This window comes from Phalaenopsis equestris, unplaced genomic scaffold, assembly GCF_001263595.1.
Source record: "Phalaenopsis equestris unplaced genomic scaffold, ASM126359v1 Scaffold000002, whole genome shotgun sequence".
NCBI lineage: Eukaryota > Viridiplantae > Streptophyta > Magnoliopsida > Asparagales > Orchidaceae > Phalaenopsis > Phalaenopsis equestris.
In genome coordinates, this window is record NW_018164444.1 from 7872892 (window position 1) to 7893631 (window position 20740).

Consider the following 20740-nt stretch of genomic DNA (forward strand, 5'->3'; position numbering starts at 1 on the left):
TCTCCCGTGTTATTCTTGTGTTATTGTGTGTTATTCATGTGTTATTCATGTGTTATTGTGTTATTATAACACCAGGAATATTCCCAGGATACAATAACACATGAATAACACACAATAACACATGAATAACACGGGGGAGAGTATTCCCGTGCACTGTTTTTTTTTCTGCGTCGCGCAGTGTATTGTGACGTGGTATTACTGCACTATTTTTTTTTTCTGCGTCGCGCAGTGTATTGTGACGTGATTTCATTGGGTACGCACGTTACTCTACGTGGCTAATACTGATGTAATATTTTTTCTTTTCTCCTCATCTGTGTCTAACTTTGACACAGAGCAACATCCGCATATACGCACGTTAGTCTACGTGCCTAGTCTGTGTCTAACTTTGACACAGAGCAACATCCGCATTTCTCTTCCCTCTCTTCTTCTCGCACTCGAGGAACCCAGGGGCTTCGACTTGCCTACCTCTTCTCCTTCGTCCGCGACTTGACGCAACCTAGTCTTCCACCGCACGCGAGAACGGTAGCTGCGCATGAAGTCGATCCTCCTTCCTTCCTCTTCGTCGTCGCTCGAGTAAGTATCGCACGACGAGGAAAACCGCACGAACCTTCTTCCTTCTTCTACTTCTTCTACTTCTTCTACTTCCCCGGCTAGGGCACGAACAATCTTTCCCTCTCTTGATTTGAATAATGGGGAGCATCAAACAACATGAAATAAGTCCCTTACGAGAAGGTGCATCTCTTTTAACCACCCCGACTCCTATTTATTTATTATTATTATTATTATTATTTTTTGTGTTATTACATCAACATCGTACTTTACTAATTTCTCCTTAATGTTTTATCCCCATCTCTTTATATGTGATTAAACTATAGCTTAAGTACGAGGTTCAACTAATATTGCTTTGAATTGAGGATAAAGCACAATTCTAATGCAGTTCGATCACATCAAATTCTCCACTTTCGTATAAAAATAAGAATAGAAAAAGCTCTAAATGCCAACAAACTCTTAATTTCCTTTTTAAAAAATATCTATGCGAATTCAGAATTCATAATTTAATTCCATTCTTCAAATTTGAATTTGAATTTTCCAAATAAATGTCCTCAAAATTCTGCTTTTTAAATTTAAAATTCAAAGTTTAACTTTCAAATTTTGGTTCAAACTTTAAACGCATATGCTAAACAATCCCTAAAATTCTCTCCATATCAAGTCATCATATCTTAAGAATGTTATTTTTATTCAATTACCCAAACATATTTGGAAGCACACATCAGGGTTGATAGCCTAGATCCATGCTTTAAAGCAACAACTGAGGAAACATGAGATTCAAGTTGTCATTTTGGTTGTTTGGCAGGATTTAGGTTAAATCCTCATTAAATTCTGCTATCAAACCGCTCCTCAGCACGGATTGCCAATGTACGAGTTGGCCTTTCGGTTAGTGGATGATTCTCGTCTTTGACACGCCATCTTTCCTAAAATTCTCATTAGACGCAGTTGCCAAATTGGTCTACAAACGGAGTGGGAATCCTCGGTGATGTTTGATACTTAACTGTGTGTCAATTTGGTTCAAGAAACTAGTGAAAGTAGCTAGGACGAAGGTGGGAGATGGAAAGTGGAAGAGCCGAAGTGGTTGAGGAGGTAATCTTTGAGACCCGCAAGCACGCTGCAGGGGTTTTCGCTCAAGATTCGTCTCTACAGGAGGTATTGCTGCATTTTAGTGCGGTTTAAAATATAGCATTGAAGACCTTATTATTAGTATTGAACAATGTATGTTTTCTTGGAACTCAGGGAAGCCGTACGCCTGCTGGGGGTTTAATGTCTTATCTATCCATTCAAGGTGGTTTTTTGTTGCTGTTGTTGTTTGTGCGTGCGTGTGTGTGTTTTGAGAAAACATTCTGAGATTGTTTTCTAGTTTATGAGCGAAAGGTTGCATGAACACTCTTTTATTTATGAATTGTACCAAAAACCCTCTTGACCAAAGCATTTGTTAGTCAACTACTAAAAACTTCTATGAGAGTTTAGTGACTAAAGAATACTGGTTGCAACATCAAATGCTCGGCTCTACCTATTATAGAAGAAAGAAAGGGAAAAAAGGACTTTGATGCTTAAACTGTGTTTGAATCTTCTAATGTTCTTATTCTTTAATTTTACTTTTCATTCTTTGAAGGTGCTGAACGACTCAAACAGAAATGGAATGAATATTGGAGACCAAGTAGGTCTACGACAAAGATTGCACTTTTTGTTTCTTCTGATGGTGAGCATGTTGCTCTAGCTTTTCAAAATCAGCTTGTTATTTTGCAGAAGGATGATGATTATATGGAGCCATGCGGCGTTTATAATGGTGAGTAGAGTTTTGGTAATTTCATTTTAAAGCCTTAATAGAAGAACAATATCATAGCATTCAATTTTGATTGGGTGTATTGTTTGTCTCCTGCCCGTCTTCTTTGTTGTTCATGTACTTTAAATCACTCTCTAATTCTATAGAAAATATTAATTGAGAATATTGCTTCAAAAAAATATTGTAATAATATTACCTCAGCTATAATATCCAAATTTTTTCTGTTGTTGAGCTTGTTCAAGTATAAATATCCTAAAAGGCGCAGCTTTGGTAGTTTTGATGACAACAATTATCATCTGTGCTTGTTTTTCCAGTACCTTTGTACCCTTATCATATTTCATTCTTCTCAATTCGATCAATTTTAGTGGATGTACTTGATTTTGCACTTATTAAAGAAATGGTCCTTTTTTGTGGCGGATGTCATTCTTCTATGTGCTATGGTCTGAGTTAAAAAAATTAAAAATATCATCTTTCTAGGGTTTTATTTAGCAAAGTTGATTTGTTTCTTATGAAATGCAACTAATTTGTATAGTGCATGAAATTTGCTATTTTTCAAAAATTAAAAAGTGGATAAAACTTCCATCATCCCAAATATCTGTACCAATGAAAAAAAAACATTAGAGTGACTAGCTGTTATTTTGCAGCTTGTGCTGTTTGAGATTTTAAATTCCTTGTGTTGACTAAAGCATTTTATATGTCAAGTACTGCAATAGATTCAAGTATATGTGCTTGCTCTTGTAGCTTCAGTAAAACCAGTCAAAGAAATATTATATTTGATGCAAAATTTTAGTTCAAAGTTGTTGAATTTTCTACATTATTGGTTTCATCCTATTCTGAAGTCTAGAATAAAGCATCCCACTTTTTATTTAGGTTTTATATGTTCGCAATTCTTAGCTAAAGCCTCAAAGTGGGAACAAATTATTGGAAGAACCCATTGAACAAATTATTGAAAGCGATCACGTGGTCTTTTAATGTGAAATTGCAATTGTAATTGTCTTGAGTTCTTGAAATATAAAATTTGATGCCACCACTTGTTAACAGTTTGTTCCCCTTTAATGCATTTACAACCTATCTAGTATCTTAAAATGTCTAATAGTTAATTTTTTCAATCAGGTAATGATAGATCATCTTTTTTTACTAATGGGGCTTGGATGGAACCTCAAGGTATTCTTGGTGTGATCAACGACACATATACCTTTTATTTAATCAACTCAAATGGCAAAGAAATAATGAGGTCAAGTAGGAATGAGTTAAAATTGCATGTACCCATTATTGACTTGGTTGTGCTAGATAATGGCAAATCCCAAAAGTCTTACATGTAAGTTGCAATGTTTTGCATTTTAAGCTTTTCATTTTCCTTTTTAATTTGGATAAGGAATCTTATGCGTTTGTATCTATTATTTGCAGTCAACTCATTGCATTTCTCTTCTGTTTTACTTTCTTAAAAGAAAAACAAGCTCTAATATGCTTCCTCTTAGGAATGCCTTCGGCATTTTTACTGCAGATGGTTTGGTTCATTCTTTTGAGGTTTCTGAAGAACCCAGAGCAAGTATCTTCCCCATTCCCATCTTAAATAATCCATTCAAAGACAAAATGCCTTGCAATATATCATGTCTTGACTACTGTCCAGATCTATCTCTGATTGTCTTAGTTGATGCTTTTAAAGCCTCAGAAAAATCCCAATGCATATCTGGTAACCTATCAAAATTTCTGTAAATTTTGTTTTCGTGTTATCAGCTATACTTGACTGCCAAATCTTGATTTTTTTTGTGACCTGAATGCCCTTGTCTTGCTTTTGCAGGTTTATATTCTCTTTATTTATTGCGGATGGCCACAAATTTAGACCTAGAGTTGGTGTTTTGTAGTGCTCAGTTTGAAGGCCTATTTTCTTCTCCTAAAGATCACCAAATTTCTCTAAAGTCATCAAAAGTGTCCATCTCACCACAGGGAGAATTTATTGCAACTCTTGACTTGACTGGCTGCATAGATGTTTTTCGAATTGATTCAGATACTATTTCTGTTCTATGCGTTTCTGAGAGGCAGCACTCACAATGTTTTGATAAGGTGAAGCAAAAGGATATTATTGACATATGTTGGTGGACTGATCATGTTTTGATTCTTCTAAACAGCAGGGGCTATTTTACCATGTTTGATGTTATAAATAATAATACTATTCTAAAGGAGGGTCCACATTTTTGTATGCCTGTCATTGAAAGGCTTAAGTACATTCAAGGGCATGTTTTTGTTTTGGAGGTAAGATCTTCTGTGGGAAGACTATCAGAGCCTGAGCAGACTGCCAGTAAAAAAGCTTTATGCATAAACCAACTTAATAATTCCAAACTACACTGGAGCCTGTTATCAATTTCTGGAAGATCTGCCACAGAAATGTATAGCGTTCTTATCCGTAAGCAACAATATCATTCTGCTTTGGAGTTTGCCGATCGTCATGGTCTGGATAGAGATGAAGTATTTAAAGCACAGTGGTTAAGTTCTTGTTATGGAATCCAAGATGTGGATATGTTTTTATCCAAAGTCAGTGATCGGATGTTTGCATTGTCTGAGTGTGTAGACAAAGTTGGACCAACAGAAGGTGCAGTGAAGGCTTTGCTTTCTTACGGGATTCATATAACTGAGGACTACATATTTTCAAACTTTAATAATGAAGAATCATGCTTACTTTGGGATTTTTGGGTTGCTAGACTTCAGTTGCTGCAATACAAAGACAAATTGGATACGTTTGTAGGGATAAATATGGGAAGGTGCGTAGCATTCTTAAGGTTGTCATGAGTTTGGAACTATATGTTAGTTATCATGTTTTTCAATCTTAAAATAGTCTTAATTTAGCAGAACATTATTTTGCATTGATGAAATGTAACTTCTTTGCATCATCCCCAGAACATGGGCTTTGTAGCTCGTTGAAGTTTCATTCCTAAAGGTCTTATATTTAGTGGAATATGTTTTAAATTTTCATTTTTGATGTTAGTTTTAAAGCTAAATGTGCTGTTTTAAAATATTTACTTTCTGATTACTTTTCAGAGGCTCTCTTTTAATGTAAAGATGAAGCTGTTCTGCCAATTTGATGACCTTTTTAATAACAATTTAAAGTTTTCTATGAACTTATGTATCAACTTAAACATTGAACATATGTAGAAACCATGTTTGCTTAGACGGTCACAGTGCATCACTAGAATTTAATGATTTTTGATGAAGACGCATGGGCTTTTTTTTTTGCTCTCCTTGGTTGGCTCTTTAAAAGCTGGGATAACTTATTTTGTCCAGACATATGCATTTTTTGTTGTTTATATAAAGTTATGAAGCTGATTCTTCGAATAAGCTTGCACATGAATATGCTAGAGATATTGTTTTTGTATATACATATGAGCTTACTATCTTTATTTTATGAGGTCATTCTTTTCAAAATTTAATTCAGGTTTTCACCAAAGGAATATAGCAATTTTCGTGCTGTTCCGGTTGCAAATGTTGCAGTTAATCTTGCAGAAAATGGAAAAATTGGTGCTCTTAACTTGCTTTTCAAGCGTCATCCTTATTCTCTTTCAGAAGATATGTTACATATTTTGTCTGCAATCCCTGAAACTGTCCCAGTTCAGTCATATTCTCAGCTCCTTCCTGGAAAGAGTCCACCAGCTACCGTATCTTTAAGGGAGAGTGATTGGGTTGAGTGTGAACGAATGATGTGCTTGATTGATAAAATGCCTGATGGGTCTGAGAAGCTTATACAAGCGAGGACTGAAAATATCTTAAAGCTTGCAGGAGGTTTTGTTTGGCCATCAAGTGCCAAACTTGTTGATTGGTATGCTAATAGGGCAAAGGATATTGATTCCCTGAGTGGCCAGCTTGAAAACTGTCTCGCCTTAGTTGAGTTTGCATGTCACAAAGACATTTTAGAGTTGCAACTATTCCTTGAGGATATCACATATTTACATCATCTTAGCTATGCTGATGGAAGTTCTGAAGATTTGAGGATGGGCCTTGTTGAGTGGGAACAATTGCCAGACTATGAAAAGTTTAAAATGCTTCTGAAGGGGTTTACAGTGGATTCTGTAGTAGAAACTTTGCAAGAAAAAGCTATTCCATTTATGCAAAAGCGTTTTCACTCTGAGCAGGTAGATTCCATAGAACAAAAGAATGATGTGATTGGTTTCGTGCGTTGTGAACAAAGTGATTCCTTCTTGGTTAGATGGATGAAGGAGATTGCATCTGGTAACAGGCTAGATACTTGCTTAAAAGTCATTGAAAATGGATGTCAAGAAACCCCAGTTTCAGTTTGTGGACTTTTTAAGGATGAAAATGAAGCAGCAGAAACAGCATTAGAATGTATATATTTGTGCACTCTTACAGATCAGTGGAATGTGATGGCATCCATCTTGTCAAAACTTCCACGCAAATCTTTAAGAGAAAAAACTTTGAAGGATATTACTCCAAAGTACGACAATCTAGGTTCTGGGACTCCAAGATTTTCTTACATAAGAAGTCACCTTTCAAAGTCTGTCAGGCAACCTAATCCATTAAATTTGCATGAGGAAGACTCTGGACAACATAATTCTGGAGGCATGGGTCAGGTGATTTCTTCTATGGTTGATGAGAAACTTGAGAAGAGGATAAAAACTGCCGAAGGTCATGTTGAAGTTGGAAGATTGTTGGCATATTATCAGGTTTGATATTTCCTAAAATAAGTTCTTTTTAATACTTTATGATCGGACACTGCATTTGGTATTGGTTTGTTCTGTGCCCGCCTCTAAAAAGGAGCTAGAAGAAAAAAGGATGAGTAGAAATTTCATCAAGAAATTTGCTACATGTCTCCATCTCTTTTAAAGTAATTATCTATAATTTCAATCATTTATTTATATCCCAATATAATGGAACCGTACTTGCAAACATTTTTGAAATGTGCAAACCAGGCATTGGACATGTGTGTTTTAACTCATTTTATTTCTTCTACAAGCAGATAAAGATTAGAATCACAAGCAAGGGTATGATCAACATCGAAAGCATCAAAATGCCTGTGCAAAATGATCTTTTTTTGCATATTTCTTTTGATAAAAATGCATTGATTTAGTATATAATTAATATTTGTAGGATTCATGATCATAATTCTTATCTTACTTGGTGGGTCCGCTTTGAATCCTCATTTTCTATTCATCCCTAAGAAATGCTGTTGGAGATGGTAACAATATTTTGAAAATGTTTTTTTTGCACTTTAGTCATGTCATCAAATGATCTACATTTTTTTTTGCAGTCTACACAGTCTAGTGGTGCTTTTTTAACCCTTTATTGTATCTTCCCAAATGTGCTGAACTCCCACTCCCTTTTTCTTACTTTATTTTAAAATAACACCACCCTAACTCTCTTTTTTATTCATTTCAAAATTATAATTTTTATTTTTGTCACATATGCATCTTAATATTCTTTTTCCGTCATACTCAACAGATTATTAATGGCTTCTTTGCTACCCAACTATTAGAATATATTTCACAGGCAGTCTAATTATAAGTTTATAAATCTAGTTTCAAATCTCTATGATATTTTCCTATTACATTACATGTTGAGACGCTTCTTCCTTTAATTACCCAATTTAAACTCTTAAATTTATTCTTCATATGATGTATGATAGATCCAAGGTATTGAAATTCATAATATTTATATATTACTTGATATACTAGCATTATAGATTGATTGAATGCACATTTACTACCATTATTTATTATGCACTCAATACATATTTTGTTAATTTTAAGTCTTTTATTTTTTGAAGTTAAGTCCATACTTACAACTTTTTTTACTACTTTAAAAGTGGTCTTGCATGTTTGAATTGTATCGGTGATAACTAAGACACCCTGTTTGGTTATTTTTTATTGCATGACTATTATCAATGTGAAATCTTACAAACATACAGATCTTGATGTAATTTTATTTTGATTTAAACTTTTACAGTTACTCCATAAATAATCGTAGCACTGTTCATTACTCATCATAAACATCTTTAAGAGCTCGAGTATAATTATGAGACAAATTTTTTCTGCATGTCTAGTGTGTCAATTCTCATGTCACTGGATCATCCATCTTTTTTGATACGACTAAAAATGAGAAGGTGATAATTATTGCCCTCATAATTTTAACTAATATTTTAAATATTTTTTTCAAAGTTAAATTAACTTGATTTTGTTGAATCAACATCTGAAAGTAATTCATGATTGTATTTATTTTGAAAATTTTTCATAAAAAATTTTCCTTTACACTCTCTTTTAGCTGTTTGCAGAATTATGTCATCTTTGATTAACATCTTTTCATTTCGAACCTTAAAAAATTTAGCTAGGTTGAATTTTTATGTTTAGTTTTTCTTGTTTTTGCTGTTTTTGTATATTTCTTTACACACCTAGTAATTAGTCCGCTGCAAAAGTCATCAAGAATTATAATTTTGGTGTTGCTTGCTACCCTCTCTGTAAATTTTTGAAATTGTTGAAGACTATGTTCCTAAACTACGATACGAATAATTTCACATAAAATATGTTTAATACTACCCTCTTTGCAAATCTTTGAAATTTTTTAATGCTGTGCGCCTAAAGTATTATAAGATTAAATTCACATAAAATAGTTTCTTATTAAGTTCAAGTATAATAAAAATTAGAGAAAAAAATGAAACTATTGTATCCTATTAAGTTAGCAGCTCTCAAATAAATTTTAAAGATGGATCATTTAGTTTTAAGGTCTAAATAGTGAGGTTGATTGCTGAAGAAAAAACATTATGGAGTTTCTGAATTAGGCTTTGATTTGGAGTGCTTTTATGAAACATAAAGTATCAAAATTTTGATTTGTATAAGGGAAACACTATGCTACATTCATCTCTATTGCCTTAAAACAATAGACAGCACACTCATAGAATAAATCATACATATATTTATTGTCTGACAATAGTTTTGTTTTTCATAGCACAATATAATAACAACACAAAATATCAAAATTTTGATTTGTATAAGAAAATAAGCGCTATGCTACTACATGTGCATCTCTATTGCCTTAGAACACTAAGCAACACACTCGTAGAGTAAATCATGCAGCTATTTATTGCTGACTGTAGTTTTGTTGTCCATTAAACAATATAATAACTACACACCATAACTAAAGGCATCTTTAGAAAATTGTATTTTTTTTTGTGAGAGACGAAAAATATGTAGAAGTGTATTGATTGAAATGCATGATCTCAAATTGAAGCTTAAAAGTAACATGTAAAATTTTTATATTTAAAAGGAAACCTAATCTTTTTTTTAAATTTAATAAAAAATATATTGCTATATTATTCAGTCCGATGAAGACACCATTTAACAAATAATTTCTACTAAAATGTAGAATGTTGCGTTTCATTTATATTAGCCACTATATGGAATATGATATGATGTTGGATGTTTTAAGTTCCAGAGATTCTATGAAATACCCTGCAATGTAGATCTAGATGCAATCAAACTAATGCAATAAAATGTAATTCTAGCAAAAAAAACAAGCCAGTAATCTTTAAATAATTATTGCTTACTTATTTGTAAATAAAATGCAATTCTCTAAGAAGATGTTAACCATTATTTAAAACTTAGCAAAACAAGTGAAGGATCATGAAAGTTATTTAAAATATTTAAATTTGATGAAAAAAAAGAAAAAAAAATATTAGAATTGACAAAAAATGACTGCAATTTCAACCAATTAAAAAAAAGAGGTAGTATAAGTACCACAAAAATAATGAACAGAAGAAAGAAGAAAATGCCACTGAAGAATCAGGTTATCCCAAATTTCTCACGGCTCGCACATTAGTGATGAATCAAACATATGAAGGAGAAGAACATCTTGAAGTAATTTTTATTAAGACATGAAATATTTTTTTTTGCATGCCTTAGGATACGCTTTGGTGGTATTCTTCGAAAGTACAATAGGATTGAAGAAACCACAATGGAATTTTCAAGTTTGAATCTGAGAAACGATCTTAGTTGCAACATATTTATTGGTTCATTGGAATATGCGGACCGCAAAAACTACTTTACCCATGAAATTCACTCCAAGGTCCAAAGATTGTTTATGCTTTCATATAACCTTTACAAGATAGTTGCAATTGAAGTCCCTTAATAGCTATATTAAAAAACTACAAAGGAGTTGCAGGAATTATCTCAAGAGGCAAGGAAACTATAAATGCTGGAAATAGAGACACCTAGATTGGGATAAGATAGCAAACTCCAAGAGACCCAACTACCGCATGAATAGCAAACTTAAGAGTAATATAACCTAAAAGACTTGTGAAAATAAAATTTTACTCCTCTTGCTAATAGATTAAAAAAAAATCAACTTTAAAAATAAAAAAATACGAAATTCAAATAGAATGATTGGTGAAGTGCTAGTAGTTCGTGTTTTTATTTATGATAGCTTATGAGTTAGCATCAATTCTGTATAGACTGGAAAAATCTCTCTGTAAGACCTATTCATTTGATATTCATCTAACATATTTGAGCATTATTTGAAATTATGGAGAAATCCATAAATCATCAAATATAAGATTGCTTCATCACACTAAGTGCTTTCGAGCACAATTAGTACTGGACAAAATTATATATTTTTATCACTAATAGTAACACGAGGAACTAGATCCATATGAGAAATGTGCAGTTAATAAATTAAATGTGAAATTAGGAGCAGGTGAAAAAAAAAAGGAAGAATCCATAGCATTTGTAGACCGTTTAATGGTATAAAGTTAGATTGATGCCTTAGAATTGGTGAATTTTTGAGCTGTATGCATTTGTCCTAAGTCATGACTGGCCATGCTATTCTAGTTAATTTTTTAATATTTTTGGGAGAAAATCATTTTGAATTTTGACTTAACATGGCCTTATCACTCTGTTTATGTTCCATATATATTTTTTTAAAATCTGCAGCAAAACCCATCTTTGCTATAGTTAAGATGAAGCTTCTTCAAATTTTTTTATAATAATCATTCATGTGAGCAATTGATAATTTAATAGGATATGATGCACATAGGCATAATGATAAAATAAGTACATCAAATGATACATTTCAAATAATTCCATTAAGGGAACAATGTTTTAGACTGACATCTACAACGTTTTCCGAGCCCGAGCCTGAGCCCGCCGGATAATTTGAAGACTTATTTTAGGTGCAAGGCTAAAATGACAATTTAGTCTTTTGTTAGTTATTGTTTTGGAGTATAAATATGGTTTAATATGTTAGGGTTATGGTATGCATGTGATTGTTGTATGAAATTTTAGAGTTAGGGTTTGGGAGAAATTGCCTACATCTTGAATTTTAAGGGCTTGTCTTTTATGTATTTGAGTTGTGTTGTTTGATGTTATTGAAATAAAATATTTGGTTGCCGTAATTTTGTGGAAAACTCTTTTGGTTCCTATCACAATGATTACAACTCTGCATTGTGTGTTAAATTTTCTTTTAGAATCTTATAATATTTACTAGAAGAGTTTTTTTCTTTGGAGTAATAAGAAATCTATTTATGATTTGGTGATTGAAATCTATTTATGATTTGACAAACTTCACATTTATAAATAATTAAGGGTGAGTTTGGGGCCGCAGTGCGGTGACGACGCAACACCACACCACTGTTTTTCTTGTTTGACAAAATTGCATTTTGCCCGCGTTCTCAAAAATCTACAGTTAAAACCCGTGTTTTCTCACCAGATCTGACTACTTGCTGTAGCTGCTAGATGTTGACCTTATTTTCAGTGAGGTTTTAGTCTCCTACTCTTAGATCTGGCTTTGAGTTCTTTATTGACCATCTTAGGGGACCAGTAATGGAGTCCACCTCCCATAAAACTTTGAACCACTTCTCGACTCATTTTTGTGAAGAGCTCGCATGAGTAGAGTCCTAAGCACTCAAATCTTACTTGTAAGGGCTAAGGGCTAACATGTAGGGGGTCCGAAAATGAGTTCTCACGGGATTTAAGAGGCCTTAAGTAAAACATTTATGACTCGAACACCGAGAACGCAACAATTTATGGACTCACTGCACCACGCACGATGTTGACTTGAATTGACATGACCATCAGAGAACTCATCCGGACGCGTATGACGAAACAGACCGCGCAGACACGTCCGAAACATCGACTTTAGCTAGGAAATACACTCATATTGCTATGGTTCAACGTGCGGGCGAACAACATGAAAGTTGATGCGTGTGAATATTTAACTAAAAGAAGCGAGTCTAGGCTCAACCCAGGTCCTGATTTGGGCTGAACATGGGTCAGTTATTCCAGGTCGATTCACGAACGTAATTCACAATTTGAAAGTTCAAATTTCAAATTAACTGCACAGTTTCTCCCAAATTGAATTTAATTGCATATTATGACCTTCCACTTCAGCCTGGAACCTGATTGAAAACCATTCAATTACCCGCTCAGCCTCCCTCTCGTGACATTTGCTTTTGAAATCCGGGTTTGCAAAATCATATGACTCTCATCCCCGCACCGAATTTTGGCTTCTCCCCTCTGCATTGAAGTCTACTCTACTCATTCGCCTTCCTCACGAAGAAGACACCGAAAGCCCCATTCGACTCCTTCTGCCTTTAAGAATTTGGCCCCTCGATCCCCATCCCACCTGCTTCTTCCTCGCTCGATCGAAGCCAAAGAAACCTCCTCTTCTCTGCGCCGAGCCCACTCTCCTCCTCTCTGCATCGAAGCCCTGCTCGCCTCCTCTCTTCCTCTCAACAGAGGCCCTGCACCGAAATCCCGAACTCAACTGGTTCGACCTCCCTCCCTTCTCGCGACCAAATTCCGCTCTTCTCCTCACACTGAAACCCACGCCTTTTTCGCCTCCCCCTCTCCCGACAGATCCCGCTCACCCCACACCTGCTTCGTCTTCCCCTTCTCTCGACAGATTCCGTTCTCCCAGGAACCCTCGCTTGCTTCGCCTCCCCTTCTCCATCGCGACCATATCCCATTCAGCCTCCCCTTTTCTCAGAACCAGATTATGAGCTCCCTTTGCTTCACGCCGATTGACCTCGCCTCCCTCTATCGCTCGATCTTTCTCTCCTCTTTGCACTGGAAGCATTCGCCTCTTTTTTCCTCCCGCTCGCTTCGCCTCTCTGCACCGAAGCCCTCACCTTCCTCTCCCACTTGATTCCTTCCCCTCTGGACCAAAATATTCGACCTCCCCCTTCCTTCCGCTCCCCTCTTCCTCGCTCGCCTCTCCTCACGTCGAAGCCCTCACCCCCCACTCTGCACTGAACCTGTTCACTTGCTTCTCTGCTTTCAATTCCACAATTTTCAGAGAATTGCAGTTGTCGTTAGCAAGGAGGAAACAACGAGATCGCGGTGAACAGAGAGCTAAAATTGAAGACTGTTGATGCCAAGTACATCAATACTGAATCGACATCAAAGCCGCAAAAAGAGACACTTCAGCTTTTGGAGGTAATAAAGTGAACATTTTCGTCTCACCTCTCAAAATAAGAACGAGCATTAAGATATTCATAAATCAGCATATGTTCGGATTTTGTTGATATATGTACATACATGTGCTCTATAAGGGTAATAAACTTGTGCTTACATAGTTTCATGTATGTATGGGATGTGTTCAATGATAAATTTCATGATTGTTCCACATTTTATTTCATAGTTTGGGTCACATATCAGCCATTTGATGAAATGCCCCCTTATCTATGGAAAAAGAATACATCAGTACTACGCACGTAGAGTACCGTGCGTAGCCAAAGAAATCACGCCACGACACCCCACGCGACAGAAAAAAAATGGCGCGGTAACACGGGGAATATTCCCCCATGTTATTCATGTGTTATTGTGTATTATTCATATGTTATTGTGTTCCGGGAATATTCCTGGTGTTATAATAATACAATAACACATCAATAACATATGAATAACACACAATAACACATGAATAACATGGGGGAGAATATTCCCCCGTGTTATCGCATCATTTTTTTTCTCTGTTGAGAATATTCCCCCGTGTTATTCTGGTGTTATTGTGTGTTATTCATGTGTTATTGTGTCATGAGAATATTTTTGGTATTATAATAACATAATAACACATCAGTAACACATGAATAATACACAATAACACATGAATAACGCAGGGAGAATATTCCCTGTGTTACCGCGCTGTTTTTTTCCTGTCGTGTGGGGTGTCGTGACATGATTTCATTGGCTACACACGTTACTCTACGTGCGTAGTACTGATGTAATATTTTTTCCTTATCTACATAGAAAAAAGGCGTATTCAGTTTTTTTTAGTTTTAAATATTTTTTTTATGTTATATGAAATATTTGGGTGGTATAAATGTCGAGAACAAAGATTAACTGTTAGACATGTATTTACATAATAATGTTTGATATGTATGTAAACACCCCTTCAACTTTCCAAGGTTTTTGTTTAATTTCGTGGGTGTACCCATAAGGTCCATAATTTGGAAAACTTAATATCGATAAACCATAACTGGTTGAAGGGTTATAATTTGTTCTGGGTGGTAGGTGAAACAGAGATTTAATTCACTCATATCAGATTCACCCAGAAAGCAAAACTAAATATTGGTTTCTTAGGATGGCTCTTTCGTTCGCTAGGGTTTCGCCCGATGGAGAAACCGAGCGTCCCTATTGATTTTCTCCTCCGTCAATCGATTCGTCGTGCTCGAAGAAGAAGGGGGCGCATCGTCATCATCCGGAGCTTGCGTCGCCTTCTGGAGCTCGCGTCACGTCTTCTGGAGCTCGTGTCTTCTGCTCCATTTGATACGAGGTCGTCGCGTCTGCTGCGGTTTGATTTCGTCGCCATCCAGAGCTCGCGTCGTCTTCTGGACTCGTGTCGCGTCATTTGGAGCTCGCCTCTGTGCTCTGTTTGATACAAGGTTGTCTCTCTATTTTCTCGTGTCAGCTTTTGCTACGTCAAAGCCGCTCGACTGTTTTGCTCGAGTCCCTTTTGTCGGTGGCAGTCGGCAAGCTGCGCCAGCTGTTTGCTCCTCTTGTGCTTGTGTGAAGCATGTTAATGACCTCAGGGCTTTTCTACGCCGCCCTCGCTGGTGATAATTCCGCCTCCGATGCTACAATGGTTCACAAACGCAGCTCCCATTTCCAACTTGTAGATAGTCCGATGTTCCCGCAGATGTACCATGGTTTTGTTGTAGGACATGGAGATTGCAATCTCATTAAAAAAAGTAGAGAAAATGCTGGCAAACCAACACTTTTCTTCTCTGACGTTGAAATTTCACTCGTGAAGGAAAATACAAATTTTAACTATTTGGCTGGCAAACTAACACTTTTCTTCTCTGACGTTGAAATTCCACTCGTGAAGGAAAATACAAATTTTAACTATTTGGAAAGTTCCAATTAGGTTGCCCTAAGATGGAGATTATCAGGAAGGTTTTTGAAGATTTTAAATTAGTTGGGGCTTGACAGATGGGTCTTTTTGACAGGAGACATGTTATGATACAACTGAGCATAGAAGAAGATTACACAAAGATTTTCTCAAAGAAATTCATCACAATCGAGGGCAATCATAAGAAATTGCTCAAATGGACCCTTGATTTTGATCCCAATCAAGAACTCCCAATTGCGCCTATCTGATTCTTATTACCTGAACTCAAGCTTCAATTCTTTGACCATCCAATTTTATATGCAATTGGGTCTATCCTTAGAAAACCTTTGCAGGTAGACACATCTACAGTTTGTTTCTCAAGGCCATCTGTTGCAAGGATTTTGATTGAAAGAGATATTAAATTACTAAATGTAGAAGAAGTCTGGCTTGACTCTGCTCATAATGGTTATTGACAAAAAATCATTATGGAACAAAAACCTTACTACTGCAAGCACGACAAGATGTTTGGACATCCGCAAGAAAAAATATTTCAGATTGCACCCACAGTTGAGAACCAATAGTCAAAAGCAGGGACATGCTGTTAGTGCACCCCACGTGCCTGAACACGCTCTTAACAAACCTGATGACAACCAACTTGAGGAGGGAATCACCACAAGACAGGAAATAGTGTCTGCCTTTGAGAACCCTTCTCCTGACCATACTGTAAGGGATAATGTTCGGATCGAAAGTCAGGATAGCCCCACAGCTCCTATTCAGGAAGCATCAGATGCAAATGTGAAAATTCACATTTCACATACACTGAAACCTATCGCTGTGACAACGACCGTCTTTTCTTCTATTGCGGCTCTAATATCTAATCAGACCGAAGATCACATGAGTCAGTCTTCAGAGGAAGAATGACAGGTTTATACTTCTCGGTGGAAGAAGAATGCTGGGGGCACACTCCAACATGGAAACTTAATGGATGATACTTTGGTTATTTCTTTTGGTTATTTCTTTGGTTATTTCTGGTAATGACACGACACTTCAAAGTTTGTTATCTGGCTCCGCTCATAAAACCAGAGGAAGTGACATGACTAAACTAGCTCGTTCCTAGCTACTTGTTCTACATGTTTTAAATTTTTTGAGTTTATCTGTATCTTTTTGTTGGGCAGTACTGTACTGGGTATCGTATGGGTAGGGTGCTTCTATTGGACCCTCTCATACAACCTTTATGTATCTTTTCTATTTCAATAAAATCAGCCGTTGGGCTTTTCAAAAAAAGTTAAAAATAATATATATATATATATAAATGTATTTATAGTCACACAAACACAGCGAATTTACTCGTTGAAGATTACACTAAAGCCAAAGAATAAATAAAAATTGCATTGCCTATGCTGAAATAAAGAGAATTATGGAGGGCCTGTTTTTCATGAACTACAGACTGCTTTGAAAATAACCCTTAGAATTGTATGTGAGGAACCCCATCAAGATTACAATCTGGTGCCACACTTAAAATAAAATAGATCTTTCTCAGACTTTAGAATTGGCAATCCTACATAGCTGGTTAAATTGATTGAGAAATCTTTCCAAATCAGATCAATATGCAAAATGGTTGCAACGTTGATTTCCCATAGAAAATACGTGACGACAAATCTTTGACTATAATGTAACTTGATAATGAGGTAAAGTTGTTAAAAGGCGGTGGGATTGATAAGAGAGAGAGAGAGAGAGAGAGAGAGAGAGGGCCATTTTGAGGATGAGCGGAATAAGGGTTGATTCAATTTTGGAAGATTTACATACATACGACTCTATCTCTATGTATATGCATATCGAACACTTAAACTTCAATATTTACACATATGCCACTTTAACTTTGCTTGAAAAACTGTATTTCATTTTCAAAAAGTTGTGTTTCACTTTTAAAAGTTAAAACAGGGATATTCTTGATGTAATTTGAAAGATTTAGATGACATGAATTTAAGGAAAAGTTTAGGAGTGAGACATGTAAACACCTCGGGGTTGAGTAGAGTGGAGGCTTGAATAATATTATGTAATTCAAATCAATTTGAACCTCCACAATTTCAATCATACGTTTCATATACTCAAATTGAATGAGTTGTCTTCTTATTCCAACTTCTTGGTGTGCCTTTGCGTGGTAAATTCGGACGTGGTCGAAGCATTAAATGATCCAGGAGCTACCCCTAGAACAAATGAATGAGACATCAAACTTCGCATCGGTGAGATCTCTCCAAACCACTCAATAAGATAAAATGAATAAAATAAATAAATAATAATAAAAAAGCAACGCAATCATAATAATTTATCCTTTTGGATTTACGAGAATCTCTCAGATGAGGTAACCCACGGTTGCTAACGTGAATTCTTCGGTCTATGAATTCTTCGATCAAAATGAGCCTAGTAACTCCTTTAGATTAAGTAAATTCTAAAGAAAATAGTGATGCTGGAATGAAGGAACCGTGAGATCATAATCGGTGCCGCTCTAATCAACTTTAACCCCTCATGATACTTGAATAATAACAAAACTTGTCACTTAAACGCACCTGATAAAACCTTTTGAAACTTAGACTTTAGGACTGCTACTTCAACGAGGAGCTTGAAGTATACATCGTGGGAAGCACGAAGAGGAGTTGCAGAAGAACATTTTCAAGTGAGCAAACGAGTCTACAACAACAAATCTTTCCTTAGTTTAAACAACAAACCATAGGACTTCGAGGTAATTCGTCTAGCACAGCGTAAATCCTGACACTCTCTTTAGGCACCTGTGCAACCATGTTGTACAGTGTAATCCTAACTCGCCTTAGGTTCCGAGGTTGTCGTGTGGTACGACGTAAACCATCCTATCTCTACGGGCTATCTACATAATTGAATATTATGCAAATGTAAGTCCCAACTAATAAAATTGGAAGAGGAAGAATTGAACATTTGAATAACATCATCTTTAAAACACAGTCACACATTTCGATAGTTTGGAAAGTCACTAAGGTTTCTCCTCGGGATCTGTGACATCCACTATCTTTTCATTCTTTCCGACTCGTGAAAATAACTGTTCTTATTTGAGTCACTTCCACTTCATTTTCCACGTCCTATCGTGAAAACTTAAACTTTAATTTCTTAAAAACTAGTACCTCTGATTATCATCGAGAGTTTTCTCAAGTGACCCCGTCATTTGAGATGTAATTAACTATAGGAGCTTGTCTCTATAGGAAACTTGGAACCCAGGTCAGATAAACCATACTGAATCTTTCTATAATGTAGGGGAACTTGTCGGTCATACATAAAAGTTCGCAGGCCAAACAGATGTCACAAATCTCTTAGTTTTCAGGATTGGGTCCATCGCAGAGGTATACACTTATCTTTCAGGAAGGTGTAGTATTCGCGGTATCAGACACGATTATGTAAACTATTAGACTAATGAGATCCATTTGGTCTCATTTTTTGAAAATTGAAACATACTTTTTTCAAAACCCAAACTATATACTTCTTATATTAAATTAAATTTCAAAATTATTTTTGAAATAAAAAAAATTTGACCGACACCAGAAAGCTTCGGTCTGACTTTTTTCATAAAAAAATCTTTGTAATAGCCATCATAACTTTTTAAATAATAGATTTTTCTTCAGCAGCTTCACAGCTGCTTATTCAAATAGCTACAACTGCTCCCAACAGACCCTAAGTATTCCTTTTGTTTTTTAAGTTGAAGTTAGCTATTATAAAATCATAAGATGCTTTAAAATTAAGTATTGCTATACTCACTTTATTTTTTTGATTTGTGGTGACCTCTGATCTTGCAACTCAGCACCACTAAATATGTTTTATCAGGAAAAACTGCTTTAGGAAAGTCAAATAAGGAAAAAAAAAAACTAATCATATAGAGATTTTACCAAAATATGTATAAGGGCTATAAACCTTATAAATTGTGGGCTATTCAACCTTTTTCTTCTCATGCATAATAGTTGGTATTACTCTACACACTAAATAACTTTTTTGGGGAATCATTAATATATAAAATTCAATCAAAGAAATAAAAGTTTATTGAACCAAGGGGTTGCGAAAATTCCTTTTGCAATGATTCTAGGCCACGTGATCAATCAAGTAGCATCCTTTTTTTTCGGACTTCAATATCTTTAATTAAAATAAGAATCTTTTGTTTGGAAGTTTATGCTAAGGCTTGCTAAAACTTTAAAAGAATGTTTAAAAGAATCATTTCATTAAATTTGCTAATTCTGCTTGCCCGCCTATCAATGAAACTTGATAGACATGATTTTTGTGTTCAAGTTTTAAATAAAGGTCTCATATTATGCAAGCTTCTGAGATTTAGATCATGCTTAACATAAGTTTGCTTTTTTGAAACTTTCTGCTTAGGCCAAGCAATTTTGAGATTTTCTCATGAACCCTAACTTAGTTCTTACTTTTCGCATGGGTCCTTTTTTTCTAAATTTTTTAAATATCTAATTATTTTATTTGATACATATTTATTTTTGCTTAAATTTGAATGATATTAACTTTTATGTTAAAAAAACTCTTATTTATTGTCTTAACTTGGCTCATGTTATGAATTATAAGTTTTTTTAACTATTCAATTGTCTTATCTTTTTGTCCTAGTCTAGGATTAAGGTTCTGATCTATTCAAGTTTGGACCATCGATGTTAGAATGTCACATATCTAGAGATCCATTAAAGTTTATTTTAAAAAAATACCTAAAACTCCCCTGGTCTCTATAATTAAAGTTAAACTCATCACAAAAAGAGTTGCCTGCTGTTGACCTCAATTTTCGTGAGGTCTAGTATTTCTCGTAGGAATTAGGATCTAGCCTTAGGGGTCTTCCTGCGACTATCTTAGCACCTTAGAAGTGGTGCCCGCCTCGTTTTAGTTCGACCTATTTCCGTCCTCTTTTGGAGTTTCGCGTGTGCGGTATCGACTTCTAACACTTAGAAGGATGAAACCGACATGAGGAAACCCAAAATGGATTCCTATAGGACCTTCCCGAGCCTTAGGGTGACCTTCTGCACAATTCGCACTCATGCGCGCACCAGCTTCGCAATTCGGAGAGTC

At 35.5% G+C, this 20740-nt stretch overlaps 1 protein-coding gene across 9 annotated transcripts in view; it reads left to right on the forward strand.

The window, feature by feature from the left end:
* Window positions 1-384: 384 nt before the first annotated feature.
* The window catches only part of LOC110034572 (MAG2-interacting protein 2), a 70020-nt gene continuing 49664 nt past the window's right edge, over window positions 385-20740 (forward strand). Inside the window, exons 1-8 of one of the 9 annotated variants that reach the window (XM_020738825.1) lie at window positions 385-732; window positions 1355-1701; window positions 1789-1837; window positions 2168-2341; window positions 3452-3656; window positions 3817-4031; window positions 4140-5097; window positions 5769-7011. In XM_020738825.1, the coding sequence (XP_020594484.1) occupies window positions 1606-1701; window positions 1789-1837; window positions 2168-2341; window positions 3452-3656; window positions 3817-4031; window positions 4140-5097; window positions 5769-7011 (2940 nt within the window). In that variant the 5' untranslated portion in view covers window positions 385-732; window positions 1355-1605. Of the gene's footprint in view, window positions 733-1354; window positions 1702-1786; window positions 1838-2167; window positions 2342-3451; window positions 3657-3816; window positions 4032-4139; window positions 5098-5768; window positions 7012-20740 lie in introns of those variants that run through there. The other 8 variants (XM_020738845.1, XM_020738849.1, XM_020738833.1 and 5 more) reach the window with 8 other exon arrangements.